General features: G+C 45.8%; 1 protein-coding gene across 5 annotated transcripts in view; it reads right to left on the bottom strand.

Moving 5' to 3' along the window:
* Positions 1 to 15,498, bottom strand: part of rgs7b (regulator of G protein signaling 7b) — an 86,646-nt gene that overhangs the window by 8,042 nt on the left and 63,106 nt on the right. For all 5 annotated transcript variants that reach the window (XM_076999341.1, XM_076999339.1, XM_076999340.1 and 2 more), the window contains 7 exons: positions 14,642 to 14,706; positions 14,087 to 14,163; positions 8,153 to 8,234; positions 4,097 to 4,171; positions 3,436 to 3,534; positions 1,955 to 2,016; positions 1,539 to 1,649 (listed from right to left, as the gene is read on the bottom strand). In XM_076999341.1, coding sequence (XP_076855456.1) covers positions 1,539 to 1,649; positions 1,955 to 2,016; positions 3,436 to 3,534; positions 4,097 to 4,171; positions 8,153 to 8,234; positions 14,087 to 14,163; positions 14,642 to 14,706 — 571 coding nt within the window. The remainder of the gene's footprint in view (positions 1 to 1,538; positions 1,650 to 1,954; positions 2,017 to 3,435; positions 3,535 to 4,096; positions 4,172 to 8,152; positions 8,235 to 14,086; positions 14,164 to 14,641; positions 14,707 to 15,498) is intronic.

Raw genomic sequence — 15,498 nt, forward strand, 5'->3', positions numbered from 1 at the left:
TCTACATTTTAACCTCGTAGTACTCATTTGCTTTTAAATACTGCTGCAGTACTGGAATGGAGGCCCTGTACAGTTAGGGGCCACGTCTGTATAGGGGCCACGTTGGTCTGGCACATCCTGACTGAAATTTCAGCAGCCTTGGCTGCAGGATTGAGCCATAATTAGTCTGGGCGCATGTTTGCTGTGTCTAGGCCGTGTCTGAGCTGTGTCTAGGCCGTGTCTGAGCTGTGTCTAGGCCGTGTCTGAGCTGTGTCTAGGCCGTGTCTGAGCTGTGTCTAGGCCGTGTCTGAGCTGTGTCTAGGCCGTGTCTCAGCTGTGTCTAGGCCGTGTCTCAGCTGTGTCTGGCAGGAGCCGGAGATCTTGGTTAGGCAGGAATGAGGTTTTAGAAGATGTAATCAATACTCTAGGCTATTTTTTGTAGCTATTACTTCATTTCAACATTTCAGACCAAATATTGCTTCTGTTATCGTCATCTCATCTCATCATAATAAGCAGATATCAAGCCATTCATTTAAGAAAGCCTACATTCTAGTCAATGTCAAAATTATGACTTATCTGTGATTACATACTGAGTGGAGTAAATAAATCCAGCTGATAATTGTGTTTAGAGCCACACTCAGACGGGTGGAGCCACAGGCAGTCGGTGCTTTGGGAAATCAGTACTGAAAGCACACTGAGAGCACAGAGAGCATTCACCGGTGTTGACAACCATACCTGTTCATCATATAGAAGTGTGTGTGTGTGTGTGTGTGTGTGTGTGTGTGTGTGTGTGTGTGGGTGTGACAGAGAGAGAAAGAGAAAGAGAAAAAGAAAGAGCTGAAGTTTAAACATGTTGAGCCAACTCTTATCACCTCAGAGATAGAAAGGTAGACGGAGAGGGAGAGAGACATTAGGGGTGTAATTTATACAACCCTATCTGTTAACAGCAGGCTGTCCAAGGTAGAGGGGATGGACACATTCAGAGCTGATAATAAGATACGTTTTCCTTCCTCCTGGGGGACAGGCCGGGTCCGACCACCCTGGGGGACAAACTGGGTCTGACCACCCTGGGGGACGGGCTAGCCCATTTTCATTAGTACTGTATATAATGAAAATGCTTAGCAGCACTAGCAGTTTGGCTGGCAAAGCTTAGACTGTTTTGCTGAAGTTTGATACTAAATATTGGTATGTCGTTTAGTCTATTTATTAGTACAAACCGAGGAATCAAGCCAGTGATTGGCTGAGACATAAATCAATACGTTTTAGTATTTAGAGATTAAGGAAAGTTTTTAAAAACATTATGGATCTCAGTACTGAAATAAATTTTTTTTTATCTCTCAACAATCAAAATATGATGCGAATCACTGACTCAAATTGATTCAACTGTTGATTGATTCAACTGAGTGAAATGCTGGACTTACACACATGCTTGCTCATACATACATGTGGACATGTGAGCACATGTGCATGCACACACACACACACACACACACACACACACACACAGACACACACACACACACACACACACACACACACACACACACATACACACACACCTGGCTTCCAGTTCCCAAAGCGTACTGTCGTCTGAGATCCAAGGACTTGAGGGCTCTGGTGAGGTGAAGAAAGGGTCATACTCCATATATTGCTCTGTGTAGCTCAACAAACTGCAGCAGGAGAGATCACAGAAGCATCATAATGCTTCATTAACATGACATAATATGACAATGTGTCATTGCACACACAATATTTCACATGCATTGCTCTATACATATACATGGCTTGACAAACTATCCACACACACACACACACACACACACACACACACACACACACACACACACACACACACACACACACACACACACACACATCACAGTGTTTTACTGTGATCATACACATCTGTAATGATGGCAAACTTCATCTTCTATCACTGAAGATTTTCAAGAACTGTTCAGAGAGTAGAACTGACCTTTCAGCAACTTTGGACATTTTTAACCGATGTCTGTCCAGCTGTGCTTGCCAGTACTGTATCTGTGGGGGAAAGAAACTAAAAACACTCAGGTCACATCAGGTCATGCCAGGTCATATCAGGTCATGCCAGGTCACATCAGGTCATGCCAGGTCACAGCCTACACACAATGTCACATCAAGTCACGCCAGGTCATAACCGCCCCATCAGGTCACAACGGTGACCTGAGTCACACCAGGTCATAGCCATCACACCAGGTCACAACGCTTAGGTCAAACCAGGTCATAGCCATCACACCAGGTCACAACGCTCAGGTCAAACCAGGTCATAGCCATCACACCAGGTCACAACGCTTAGGTCAAACCAGGTCATAGCCATCACACCAGGTCACAACGCTTAGGTCAAACCAGGTCATAGCCATCACACCAGGTCACAACGCTCAGGTCAAACCAGGTCATAGCCATCACACCAGGTCACAACGCTTAGGTCAAACCAGGTCATAGCCATCACACCAGGTCACAACGCTCAGGTCAAACCAGGTCATAGCCATCACACCAGGTCACAACGCTCAGGTCAAATCAGGTCATAGCCATCACACCAGGTCACATCAGATTATGTTTGGCAGTTAGGAAGCATGGACAGACTGTTACTGCTAAATTAAATGATTTACATCTATTACATCAATGTGAACCTCACATCAAAACAGCCTCCCTATTCAATCACAAAATTTTTATGTGCTGTTAAAACAGCCCTCTTAAGGTTTAATGACAGCCTGAGCTAATTTTATCCTGTGTTAGCAATAATGCCTTGCATTAATCAGATTTTATTGGAACAGAAGAAGGACTGTGCAGTCATTTGACTGTATTGAAGGAACTCTTGATAAATTTCCTTCAACATTTACACATTACTTGATGACACTTTGGTTGTGTTACCTTCAGATGACCTTCAGATATACTACTGCATACAGCTGGAGTGGCCTTCAGAACACCATGGAGTCATGAGCTCACTGTTCACTGAAGCATTTCAAATATTCAAATCCATTATGTGTAAAAAATAAATAAAAAAATGTATATATTTTTGTATATATATATATATATATATATATATATATATATATATATATATATATATGCTTTGCTCATAGTTTTGTGTTTTTGCTGTCATTTTGTTATTTACATTTTATTATATATCTACATTTTATTATCTATTCATTTCAGCTGTGGTGTCCCTGCAATATGTTGTGTCCCTGAGATTTTAATAAATGAGAAATCATGAATGAAATAAATTATTATTTAAAAATTATTAAACTAAATCTATATTAAATCTAGCCACGATACACCCAAACACAGTAATCAAATAGCATTTGTTGCTGGAGAAATTGTTAATGTAGGTCACCACTCTCTATTGTCAATAATTTAATCTCAGCAGTAGTTTGTATTATGTGTGTGTGTGTGTGTGTGTGTGGTTGTGTGTGTACATACCTGCTCTTGCAATGCTTCCACAGTGGGTTCTTTGACTTCAGGTGTGGTGGTGTGGGTGGGACTATGACCACGTATGTCATTCTGTAAGCCATACACAGACTACAATACCAAGACAAGCACATTAGTACTGCAGGTACTTTCTACACCCACACACCCACACACACACACACCAACCCAACCACCCACACACACACACACACACACACACACACACACACATCCACCCACACACACACACACATCCACCCACACACACACACACACACACACACACACACACACACACACACATCCACCCACACACACACACACACACACACACACACACACACACACACACACACACACACACACACACACACACACACACACACACACACACACACACACACACACACACACACACACACAAGTGATGTGGGTACAACATATGTCAAGTGCAGAAGAGGATGTACACAGTGTCCAACAGGAAAGGCTTGGACTTTCCAGTGGCCCATGCCTGCGGAAGCCTGAAGGCAGGTGTGAGTACTGAGGTCTGTGTGTCTCGACGGCACCACGGGGTGTGGGATCTAAGACAGGCTGAGGTCTGTGTGTTCAGGTGGCAATACGGGGTGTGGGATCTAAGATCGTGTGTTTGAGAAAGGGCTTGGCTTCACATCACCTTCCGCGTTTTGTGAGGTTGTTTCATCCTGGACGACTTCTTGATGTCAGCTTCTGTTGTATTCACACAGCCAGGCTGAAATGGATCAGAGACAAAAGGAGTCATTAATCTTTGTTCAATTCACAAGCAAACTGGATTCAAAGTGCTTTGACCCGCTTGGAGATCCAGACACAGTCACAGACTGAACAGGAGTGTTAATCACATCAAGATTCATGGAAACCAATCAGCAAGTGATCATATTTCAATCTGATTTAGTGTAGAAGGTAAATAACCAGTCTGATTACACCAACATAAGTAAATAAACCAAAAATATCATGAGGTACCAATAAACCAATGATGTCATGAGGTACCAATAAACCAATGATGTCATGAGGTACCAATAACAGCACTGTTGACACGTGGGTTGTGTCCTATATCCCAAAACCACAACATATTACCTAATAGATTTTATTTTAGATTTCAGGATAACATAACACACAGACACACACACACAGACGTACACACAGGCGCACACACAGACACACACACACTTTCCCTTCTTTCCTTTTCTCAGTCATACAGATAAACACCTACATACACAGGACACAATTTGCCTTTGGACACAGTTCTCTGTGTTTCAGATGCATACACCATCTCCCCCACATGCACACACCACACACAATCAAGAAAACACAGTCACATGTACACATCCCTGAGGGAGTTTTCCAAGTCTGATCACTCAATCATGAAAACAAGCCAAATGCCAAACAAGCCAAAGAATATCAGATACAAACAATATTAGATTTTTCTTTCAGTGATTTCTTGTATGGATACAGAATGCAGACAGATACAGGTGTGTTTGAGTGTAGTTCATCTCTCTCAGTGATGTGACACTCACTCTCTCTCTCTCTCTCTCTCTCTCTCTCTCTCTCTCTCACACACACACACACACACACACAGTAATACACACACACACACACACACACACACACACACACACACACACACACACACACACACACACACACACACACACACACACACACACACACACAGATAAAATTGTTACACTCTGCACATAAGCCAATAGTGACAGATTTTTCTGAGCTATATATCACACCTCTGAGGGAGGCATGAACACACACACACACACACACACATACACACACACACACACACAGAGATGCACACATGCACACACACAACGGCAGAGAACCCACATAGTGTCCTGACATACTGCTGATTTGGGAATAACACAATGAGTGGGTGAATAAGTACATTTTGTTTAGAAAGCCCATTTGCACAATGGGTGTACACCATGGTGCTGTACGAATGACAAACAAAACAATATAAATCACGCAATAATGAAAAAAAATAAAGGGATGGATGGATGGATGGATGAGCAGTTTAAAACAAGAACACGTGAGCGATACCATGATCATCATGTAGATATTGGAGTACAGATATCAGTGTACAGAAAAACAGTGATGAACCCGAATTATAATTCAGACTGTAATCAAGAGCCTCTCAACTGTGTGTGTGTGTGTGTGTGTGTGTGTGTGTGTGTGTGTGTGTGTGTGTGTGTGTGTGTGTGTGTGTGTGAGTGAGAGAGAGAGAGAGAGAGAGAGTTGGCAGTTCAGTTAACCCCGCTGGGAAATGAAAAAGCATCCTGAGCCTGACAGGACACTTAGTGCATGTGTGTGTGTGTGTGTGTGTGTGTGCGTGTGTGTGTGTGTGTGTGTGTGTGTGTGCGTGTGTGCGTGTGTGTGTGTGTGTGTGTGTGTGTGATGTATGTGTGTTAAACAAAACAAAGATATAAAGACAAATATGTAGCTCATTGTAACGACTATAATTCTGCCTTCATGTAGACCTGCGTATGATGATATCTGTTTATAGCGTGTTAATCATAATGAAGGATAATGCTGTGGCAATGATCAGCCCCCTGCTGGCAGAACAGTGTACCGCATTGTGTCAACTGCAGACTTTTCTAGAGCAACATGAGTGGAAAAAGGAATACTGTTTAAATACCGACCCACACACACACACACACACACACCCCTCCTGCATCCAAATAAAAGGATGAGAAGATATATACAGTATGCATTTAATTAGATTAATTTATATTCATTATATTCGTTCACTGAAAAATCCCAGCCTAATTGGACCTAATTTACATATGCCCTTCCATTCATTAAAAACTTCACACTTAATTAGATTCATTTGCATAGGCTCTTTCATTCATTAATAAAAAAGTTCCATATTCATACTCTCTCATATCCAAGGTGCTCATCCCCACTCCCTCTCCCTAATGGTTAATGCTGTACTCTACCACTGCACCTGTAGCCACACGCATTCCTGATTCACTGTCATCACTCTAAATATGGCTGGTAGAATTACCATGACATCCTCCTCTCCCTATTAACATATTAATAACTCTAATAAATGCAGCACACTACTAATTTTGTGCATTATCAATTTCATTCTTCACTCTGATTCCTCCAGGGTTGGTGTTCCTCTCTCAATTCACTCAGGAAATCTGCGGAAAACGTGTGTGAACGTCTGTTAAAAGGTGAACTGGCTAATTGACTAACAGCTCATGAGACTCAACGAAACTGAATGATGCTGAATGCAGTCTGGGATTCTGCTGATTCCTCCTCATGTCAAAAGGCCTAACACAGAATCAGGGGGGAATTTCCCCCAAACCATTAGAGCTCAAATGTTGTCAGAAGAACCTTTGGCCCAGTTCACCACACAGCCCCAGTGGAGAGAGCAGAGGTGTGAGGGTGCAGGTGTGAGGGTGCAGGTGTGAGGGCGCAGGTGTGAGGGTGCAGGTGTGAGGGCGCAGGTGTGAGGGTGCAGGTGTGAGGGCGCAGGTGTGAAGGTGCAGGTGTGAGGGTGCAGGTGTGAGGGCGCAGGTGTGAGGGTGCAGGTGTGAGGGTCCAGGTGTGAGGGTGCAGGTGTGAGGCTGAAGGTGTGAGGGTGCAGGTGTGAGGGCGCAGGTGTGAGGGTGCAGGTGTGAGGGTGCAGGTGTGAGGGCGCAGGTGTGAGGGCGCAGGTGTGAGGGTGCAGGTGTGAGGGTGCAGGTGTGAAGGTGCAGGTGTGAGGGTGCAGGTGTGAGGGTCCAGGTGTGAGGGTCCAGGTGTGAGGGCGCAGGTGTAAGGGCGCAGGTGTAAGGGTGAAGGTGTGAGGGTGCAGGTGTGAGGGCGCAGGTGTGAGGGTGAAGGTGTAAGGCTGCAGGTGGGAGGGTGCAGGTGTGAGGGTGCAGGTGTGAGGGCGCAGGTGCGAGGGCGCAGGTGTGAGGGTGCAGGTGTAAGGCTGCAGGTGTGAGGGTGCAGGTGTGAGGGTGCAGGTGTGAGGGTGAAGGTGTGAGGGTGCAGGTGTGAGAGTGCAGGTGTGAGGGCGCAGGTGTGAGGGCGCAGGTGTGAGGGTGCAGGTGTGAGGGTAGAGGTGTGAGGGTGCAGGTGTGAGGGCGCAGGTGTGAGGGCGCAGGTGTGAGGGTGAAGGTGTGAGGGTGCAGGTGTGAGGGTGAAGGTGTGAGGGTGCAGGTGTGAGGGTAGAGGTGTGAGGGCGCAGGTGTGAGGGCGCAGGTGTGAGGGTGCAGGTGTGAGGGCGCAGGTGTGAGGCTGCAGGTGTGAGGGCGCAGGTGCGAGGGTGCAGGTGTGAGGGTGCAGGTGTGAAGGTGCAGGTGTGAGGGTGCAGGTGTGAGGGCGCAGGTGTGAGGGTGCAGGTGTGAGGGCGCAGGTGTGAGGGCGCAGGTGCGAGGGTGCAGGTGTGAGGGCGCAGGTGGGAGGGTAGAGGTGTGAGGGTGCAGGTGTGAGGGCGCAGGTGTGAGGGTGCAGGTGTGAGGGTGCAGGTGTAAAGGCGCAGGTGCGAGGGTGCAGGTGGGAGGGCGCAGGTGTGAGGGCGCAGGTGTGAGGGTGCAGGTGTGAGGGCGCAGGTGTGAGGGCGCAGGTGTGAGGGCACAGGTGTGAGGCTGCAGGTGTGAGGGTGAAGGTGTGAGGGTGCAGGTGTGAGGGCGCAGGTGTGAGGGTGTAGGTGCGAGGGTGCAGGTGTGAGGGTGCAGGTGTGAGCGCTCACCACGGGCCTGTGCACGTCCCAGAATGCCCGCTCCTGACTGTCCAGGATCTTACGCTCGATCTTGTCTCGTTTCTTGTCCACCCTGAAAGCACAAAGGCAGAAAATGAACAACCAGCCAGCTCTTCACACACTTCACATGCATTTCATGACCAAGCATATTAAAATATGTATATGTGCCAGAGACCGTATATATAAGTGTACTGGACAACACGAGTGAAGAGTGAAGCCTCTGTGAGTCAGCTGCCCTCTAGTGGCTGGCTGCAGTACAACTTATAACCCCGCCCATTCCCATGTAAGTGAACGGGCCGGACGAGAAACTTTGAATTTTTATTACAAGTAAAATAAGTTTTTTGAGCAATTATATTTTGTCAATTCTATAAGACCCCATTGCGTTAGTATAACTCCCAGTGTTTTTCTCTACGATAAATAGATTTTATAGAAGTTATTAAGTGTTATTTAAAGGGGTGTGGCGATAAGGTGATTGACAGTTAATAGCTACGTTGGTTGACATCTAATACCAGACCAAACGTGAACCCGCTCAACAGCAAAACTCTATCAAAACTCTCTACAGCAATACTCTCGACAGCAGTATTAAAACCTTTTACCTTTGTTTATTTTGTAAAATCAAAAGTGTCTATACTGGCAGGCATATCCTAATGAATGTTGGCGCGGAGATACGGTCTCTGGCGGAGATACTGTCCTGCCTACCGGTTCTAATGCGCATGCTCTGGCTCCAATTTTCATCTACTGCGCAAGCGCATCCAAGATGGCGGTGTCCGTGCGGCCATCTTGGTGGCTTCAAAAGTTCACAATGGGAGTCAACGGTGACGTACCGTCCATTATATATACAGTCACTGATATGTGCACATAAGAATGTGCATACTGTTGAGGTATTGTGTTAGTATTAGTGTATATGTTTTTATTTTTATCTTTACTCATTCCTCCTAAATCCATCGACATTTAATATTTTAGCTTTTCTAATCATTCTAACAACATACAGCAGACAAACCCCTAGTGGAGACAGTCAAGAACGCACGTCAGCCTTCTGAATCTGAACGGCCTCTCACACTCTGACCCAAACAGAGGTAGGATTACAGTGCAAGCAAAGAAAAGTAGTGTGTATGTAAAAATGTGTGCTGTTTGGATCTAGAGTGCACACTGTGTGTCTGATGTAGGCCGGCTGTTAACAGTAATGAAGCACATGTACATTGTTACTGTACTCAAGGGCAGTCTGGAGGTATTTATAGTTCACTTATTTCTATTTGTGAATAGGATGCAATCCACTACATTTCACAATTTACACAACACTATATTTATACATACATTGTTCCTTGTTACTTTTTAAGAGAAAAACTGCCTATACATTGAATTATGATGATGATGTGCATGCACTTTAATAGGCTTTAACAGACTTAGACCAGGAGACATGCCAAGCAGGTTTGAAAAAACCTTAAAAAAAACTCAGAATGACAGACAATCCATCACCTTCCTCAAAAAACTCAGAATGACAGACAATCCATCATCTTGCTCCCATAACTTGTGCCATTACTTGAAGGATGCTTTTTTCCATTTCTGGAACAGCAGAAGGATTCATTCACTCTCAAAAACTTGCCTCGCATCACCAACAAAACTAAAAAAATGTATTGCACTAATGCAGTGGTTCCCAAACTTTTTCTGCCCCCCCTACACACCCTCCCCCATATTGACACATGTGCACATGTTTTACTTCCAAGCTCCGCGCCCCCCCCTGCAATAGCTCCGCGCCCCACCTAGGGGGCGCGCCCCCCACTCTGGGAACCACTGCACTAATGTATGCTACAACCACTAATACAGGCTACACCCAATAATGTAGGCTACACCCAAAGATGCAAGCTACACCCAATGATATAGGCTACAACCATGATCGTAGGCTACAACTGTGGCTAGCTAACATTTAAAGGAGTGGAAGATGCAGTTCCTGAGATAACGGTACCAGTGAGCACAGGCTACGCTATGGGCCCAAGGAGTTCCCATAGACACTGTGTAGATCGCTATGGGCCCAGGGAGTTCCCATAGACACTGTGTAGATCAGTATGGGCCCAGGGAGTTCCCATAGACACTGTGTAGATTGCTATGGGCCCAGGGAGTTCCCATAGACACTGTACAGATCGCTATGCGCCCAGGGAGTTCCCATAGACACTGTGTAGATCAGTATGGGCCCAGGGAGTTCCCATAGACACTGTGTAGATCAGTATGGGCCCAGGGAGTTCCCATAGACACTGTGTAGATCAGTATGGGCCCAGGGAGTTCCCATAGACACTGTACAGATCGCTATGCGCCCAGGGAGTTCCCATAGACACTGTGTAGATCAGTATGGGCCCAGGGAGTTCCCATAGACACTGTGTAGATTGCTATGGGCCCAGGGAGTTCCCATAGACACTGTACAGATCGCTATGCGCCCAGGGAGTTCCCATAGACACTGTGTAGATCAGTATGGGCCCAGGGAGTTCCCATAGACACTGTGCAGATCAGTATGGGCCCAGGGAGTTCCCATAGACACTGTACAGACCGCTATGCGCCCAGGGAGTTCCCATAGACACTGTGTAGATCAGTATGGGCCCAGGGAGTTCCCATAGACACTGTGCAGATCGCTATGGGCCCAGTGAGTTCCCATAGACACTGTGTAGATCAGTATGGGCCCAGTGAGTTCCCATAGACACTGTGTAGATCAGTATGGGCCCAGGGAGTTCCCATAGACACTGTACAGATTGCTATGGGCCCAGTGAGTTCCCATAGACACTGTGCAGATCAGTATGGGCCCAGGGAGTTCCCATAGACACTGTGCAGATCGCTATGTGTCCAGGAAGTTCCCATAGACACTGTGCAGATCGCTATGGGCCCAGGGAGTTCCCATAGACACTGTGCAGATCGCTATGGGCCCAGGGAGTTCCCATAGACACTGTGCAGATCGCTATGGGCCCAGGGAGTTCCCATAGACACTGTGCAGATCGCTATGGGCCCAGGGAGTTCCCATAGACACTGTGCAGATCGCTATGGGCCCAGGGAGTTCCCATAGACACTGTGCAGATCGCTATGGGCCCAGGGAGTTCCCATGGTTCTCATGCTGGATGATCAGACTGCGGTGGGCCTCTTCAGTCATTGCTATTTACACACTGTGCTGCCCAAACACCACCAGCTGGTAATCACTCCCACAGGGAAAGACCCGTCGGCTTGTACAGCACTTCATTTGAAGATACAGCGCAATTTACAGTAGTTTACACAAATGAAAGTTTACACGGAATTTCAATAATAATTGTTTATAATTTGATTTAAAGACAGGTTAATTAAATTAATTAAATGCTAAAATGAATTAAAACAAGATAAAATGCTAAAATAAACAGCTTTATGAACAGTGTAAACCTGATGGAATATAATTGTTCTAAATCTGGGTTTAAACTGAAACATTTGAGGCAATTTAAATTAACCTGGTTGGTTCCAATTATGTTTAATATAAAAAAATTATTAGAGTAGTTTCTAGATTTAGAAGTACAGACTAGAGCAAGTGGTTTAAAGCCAATTATTATCTGGAAGCCACCGTAGAGATTTTAGAAATAAGGTAGTGTGCTGTGTTCTCTCGGTCCTGGTTAAAGTCTTGAAAGGTGGTAGTGTCCTGAGAGCATGATATAGCTGCTGATTGGTCTTTCTGTGGTCCAGTGAGGACTACAGCAGTCCAGTCTGGTGGAGATTACAGCACGCATGAGTTTCTGGAGTTCTCATTAGACATTAGGCCTTTGATTCCAGCTACATTCTTATGGTGACTGAAGGATGTCTGGGTGATTGCCTTGCCATAGCCAGTAAAGGTGAGATCTGAGTCTATTAGGACTCCAAGATGTCTGACGAGGTCTTTCAATTTTGGTTCTCAAGATTCAAGTTGTGCACAAATTTTAACATTGTTACCAAATACCAAGATTACCTTTGAAATTCTCTTATCCAGTTTTGTATGAGATCCAAATTTAGACAGTGTGTCCACTGTGCTGTAATCATCTAGTGAGAGAGCCAGGTTCATCTATGCATCATCTGTACAGCTGTGATAAGGTATTGTGTGTTGTAGAATTTGGCCTAATGGGAGCATATATAGATTACATAAAGTGGACCAAGAATTGAACCATGGAGGATTCTGCATGTTACAGCTATTTTCATGATTTAGTGAAAAAATGTGTAGACATCAGAGTGTGGAGATATCGGAGTGTCCAGTGTAAAAATCAGGGTTGAGAGTGTAGATATGAGAGTGTAGAGTGGAACTATTGGGGTGTAGAGTGTACAATGTAGATATCAGAATGTAGAATGCAGATATCAGAGTGTAGAGTACAAATATCAGTGTAGAGTGGAGGACCAATAAAGTGGACCAATACCTGATCCTGGGGGATTTCACAGGTTGCAGTTAATCTATCGGATTAAACTGCATATCCTGACAAAGTAACTCTGGCCCTATAAATACAACTCAAACCATTTGAGGACAGATATTGACAGTTGGCAGTAGGTATGGTAAATCGAATGGTTTTAATTTGATAGTTAAAAACAACCTGCAAGTTCATTCATCCGTAGTGATCTGCTTTGGGGGGTGAGGGGGTGTGCGTTCATGCTCAGGCATGTGGAGCATGTGCACCAGAACTTCCTGACGCCCCTGCAGATATCTCCAGCCTCAGTGTTTCAGAGAACCACCGCCGTTCCTCTCCCACAGAGAATCACAGCAGTGTGCCTTAATTACCTTGGGCGGGTTGCACTGACTCCAGTGGTAATGAAGTTCTAGTCCTGGCCCAAACTCAGGAGAATACATCACACACTTTGGATCCCCTCCAGTTCACTTATCGATCACACAGAAGACACTATCTTCACTGCTTTTCACACAGACCTCTCCCATCCAGAGTTAAAGGACAGTGTGTGAATTAGCTATTTATTGATTGCAGTTCAAAGTTCGGTCACTTGATACAAACTGACGGAAGAGCCATCTTCAACAATAGTGTGCATGTCAACTGGTGATACCATACATCCCAGCAGCTGTAACCATACATCTCAGTTGCAGAAGAAGGCACAATGAAGGGTGCTGCTGGGTCCAGCGGCCTCATAGCCTTACGATCCTCACAAAACCAACCACACCCAGCATCAGCACCAGGAACGCCAAACAAAGGACCTCCAGAACACTCCGTATTCCCATACCATCAGGACTGGGAACGACCCCTTACCTTAGCTGATAGGGCCAACTGTCTAATAAGAAGTGCTGGCTTTTGAACTCTGCAATCTCACCCCAAGTACACAACTTTAATCAACACCCTGATCTCAGGTACACATAACCACTGCACATGCACACACTCCCAGCACCATGATATCAAGATACTAAAACCCAGTTCTGTGGGTTTACTACCCATCACATATTTCTTAGACAATTCACGTCTGTAGGTCTGTGGGTCTGTAGGTTTGGGGGTCTGTGGGTCTGGGGGTATGTGGGTCTGGGGGTCTGAGGGTCTGGGGGTCTGTAGGTTTGTGGGTTTGGGGGTCTGTGGGTCTGTAGGTTTGTGGGTTTGGGGGTCTGTGGGTCTGTAGGTATGTGGGTCTGGGGGTCTGTAGGTTTGTGGGTTTGGGGGTCTGTGGGTCTGTGGGTCTGTAGGTTTGTGGGTCTGTGGGTCTGGGGGTATGTGGGTCTGTGGGTTTGGGGGTCTGTGGGTCTGTAGGTTTGTGGGTTTGGGGGTCTGGGGGTCTGTAGGTTTGTGGGTTTGGGGGTCTGGGGGTCTGGGGGTCTGTAGGTTTGTGGGTTTGGGGGTCTGTGGGTCTGTAGGTTTGTGGGTTTGGGGGTCTGGGGGTCTGGGGGTCTGTAGGTTTGTGGGTTTGGGGGTCTGTGGGTCTGTAGGTTTGTGGGTCTGTAACTGTTTGGGTGATGTTCATGAGCATCTTACTCACTTCGCTTGTGCTTCTGCTTGCATGAAAATGAACTCCCATTTCCTCGCAAACGCTCTCTGCAGACGTGCTAAACTCTCCTGCAAACACACAAACACACACACACACACCCACCCACAAACACACACATGTCCACACATTTGTGCACACACATATACACACATAAGCATTTTGATGAAGAGGTTACTTACTCACATCCATAATTGACAAATCATACACAATGATTCTTGCTGTTTACTGGGAAACTCCATCAACCAAACTGAATCATGTTTAAAACATGACCTAGTTCAACTGTGCACCAAACACAGAGCAACTTTTAATTCTTCAAAGCAGTAAACAAACAAAAAGCCATTATGTAGGCCTCTGTGAGTAGAGCCTCATTAATATACAATAAAGCACCGTGTGTGTGTTTGAGTGTGGGCACGTGCATAAGTATGAATGTGTGTGTGTGTGTGTGTGTGTGTGTGTGTGTGTGTGTTTGTGTTTGTGTGTGTGTGTGTGTGTGTTTGTGTTTGTGTGTGTGTGTGGTGTGTGTGTGTGTGTGTGTGTGTGTCTTACAGCTTCATAGTCAGCAAGCTCTAGCCTCGCTTTGTTCTGCATTGTTCGTTTGCAGAGGTAAACAGCTGTGGAGAGAGAGAGAGAGAGAGAGAGAGAGAGAGAGAGAGAGAGAGAGAGAGAGGAGAGAGAGAGAGAGAGAGAGAGAGAGAGAGAGAGAGAGAGAGAGAGAGAGAGAGAGAGAAAGAGAGACAGTTAGATAGGACAGAGACAGAGAGAGAGGGCATGAGAGACCACATATTTTTAGACCAATATCTAAATCATTTTCTTGTACATTTACTGTTGGCTAGCAACTGAATTTACAAAGTGAGAGAAATGAATAAAAAAGGCAAGAGTCAATTTATCATTAACCATAACACATTTTAAAATGTCCAGTAAGCTACAAAGTCATATTAATAACATCAACTGCTGAACACAGATTAGCATAAATGTCTCATGATCTTATGTTTGAAAGTGTGTGAGACATAGTCTACCAAGTGATAGTCCTACTTGTGTAAGACTCACTACGTTTCACCTTGGGTTACCTCAAGAAGCATATCAGCTTCTACTACACTGTCACATATTTTCCAGTTTATCCATTTTTGGGTGTGGTTATAGGTGTGGAGTGTGGGGGTCAGTGTGGGGATGAGTGTGGGGACGGGTGTGAGAGTGTAGGGGTGAGTGTGGGGGTGAGTTTGGGGATGGTGTGAGTGTGGGGATGAGTGTGGGGACGGGTATGACAGTGTGGGGTGAGTGTGGGGACGGGTGTGAGAGTGTAGGGGTGAGTGTGGGGATGAGTGTGGAGACGGTGTGAGTGTGGGGATGAGTGTGAGAGTGTGGGGGTGAGTGAGAGTGTGGGGATGGGTGTGGGGGTGAGTGTG

The sequence above is a fragment of the Brachyhypopomus gauderio genome, chromosome 3, assembly GCF_052324685.1.
Source record: "Brachyhypopomus gauderio isolate BG-103 chromosome 3, BGAUD_0.2, whole genome shotgun sequence".
In the NCBI taxonomy this organism is placed as follows: domain Eukaryota; kingdom Metazoa; phylum Chordata; class Actinopteri; order Gymnotiformes; family Hypopomidae; genus Brachyhypopomus; species Brachyhypopomus gauderio.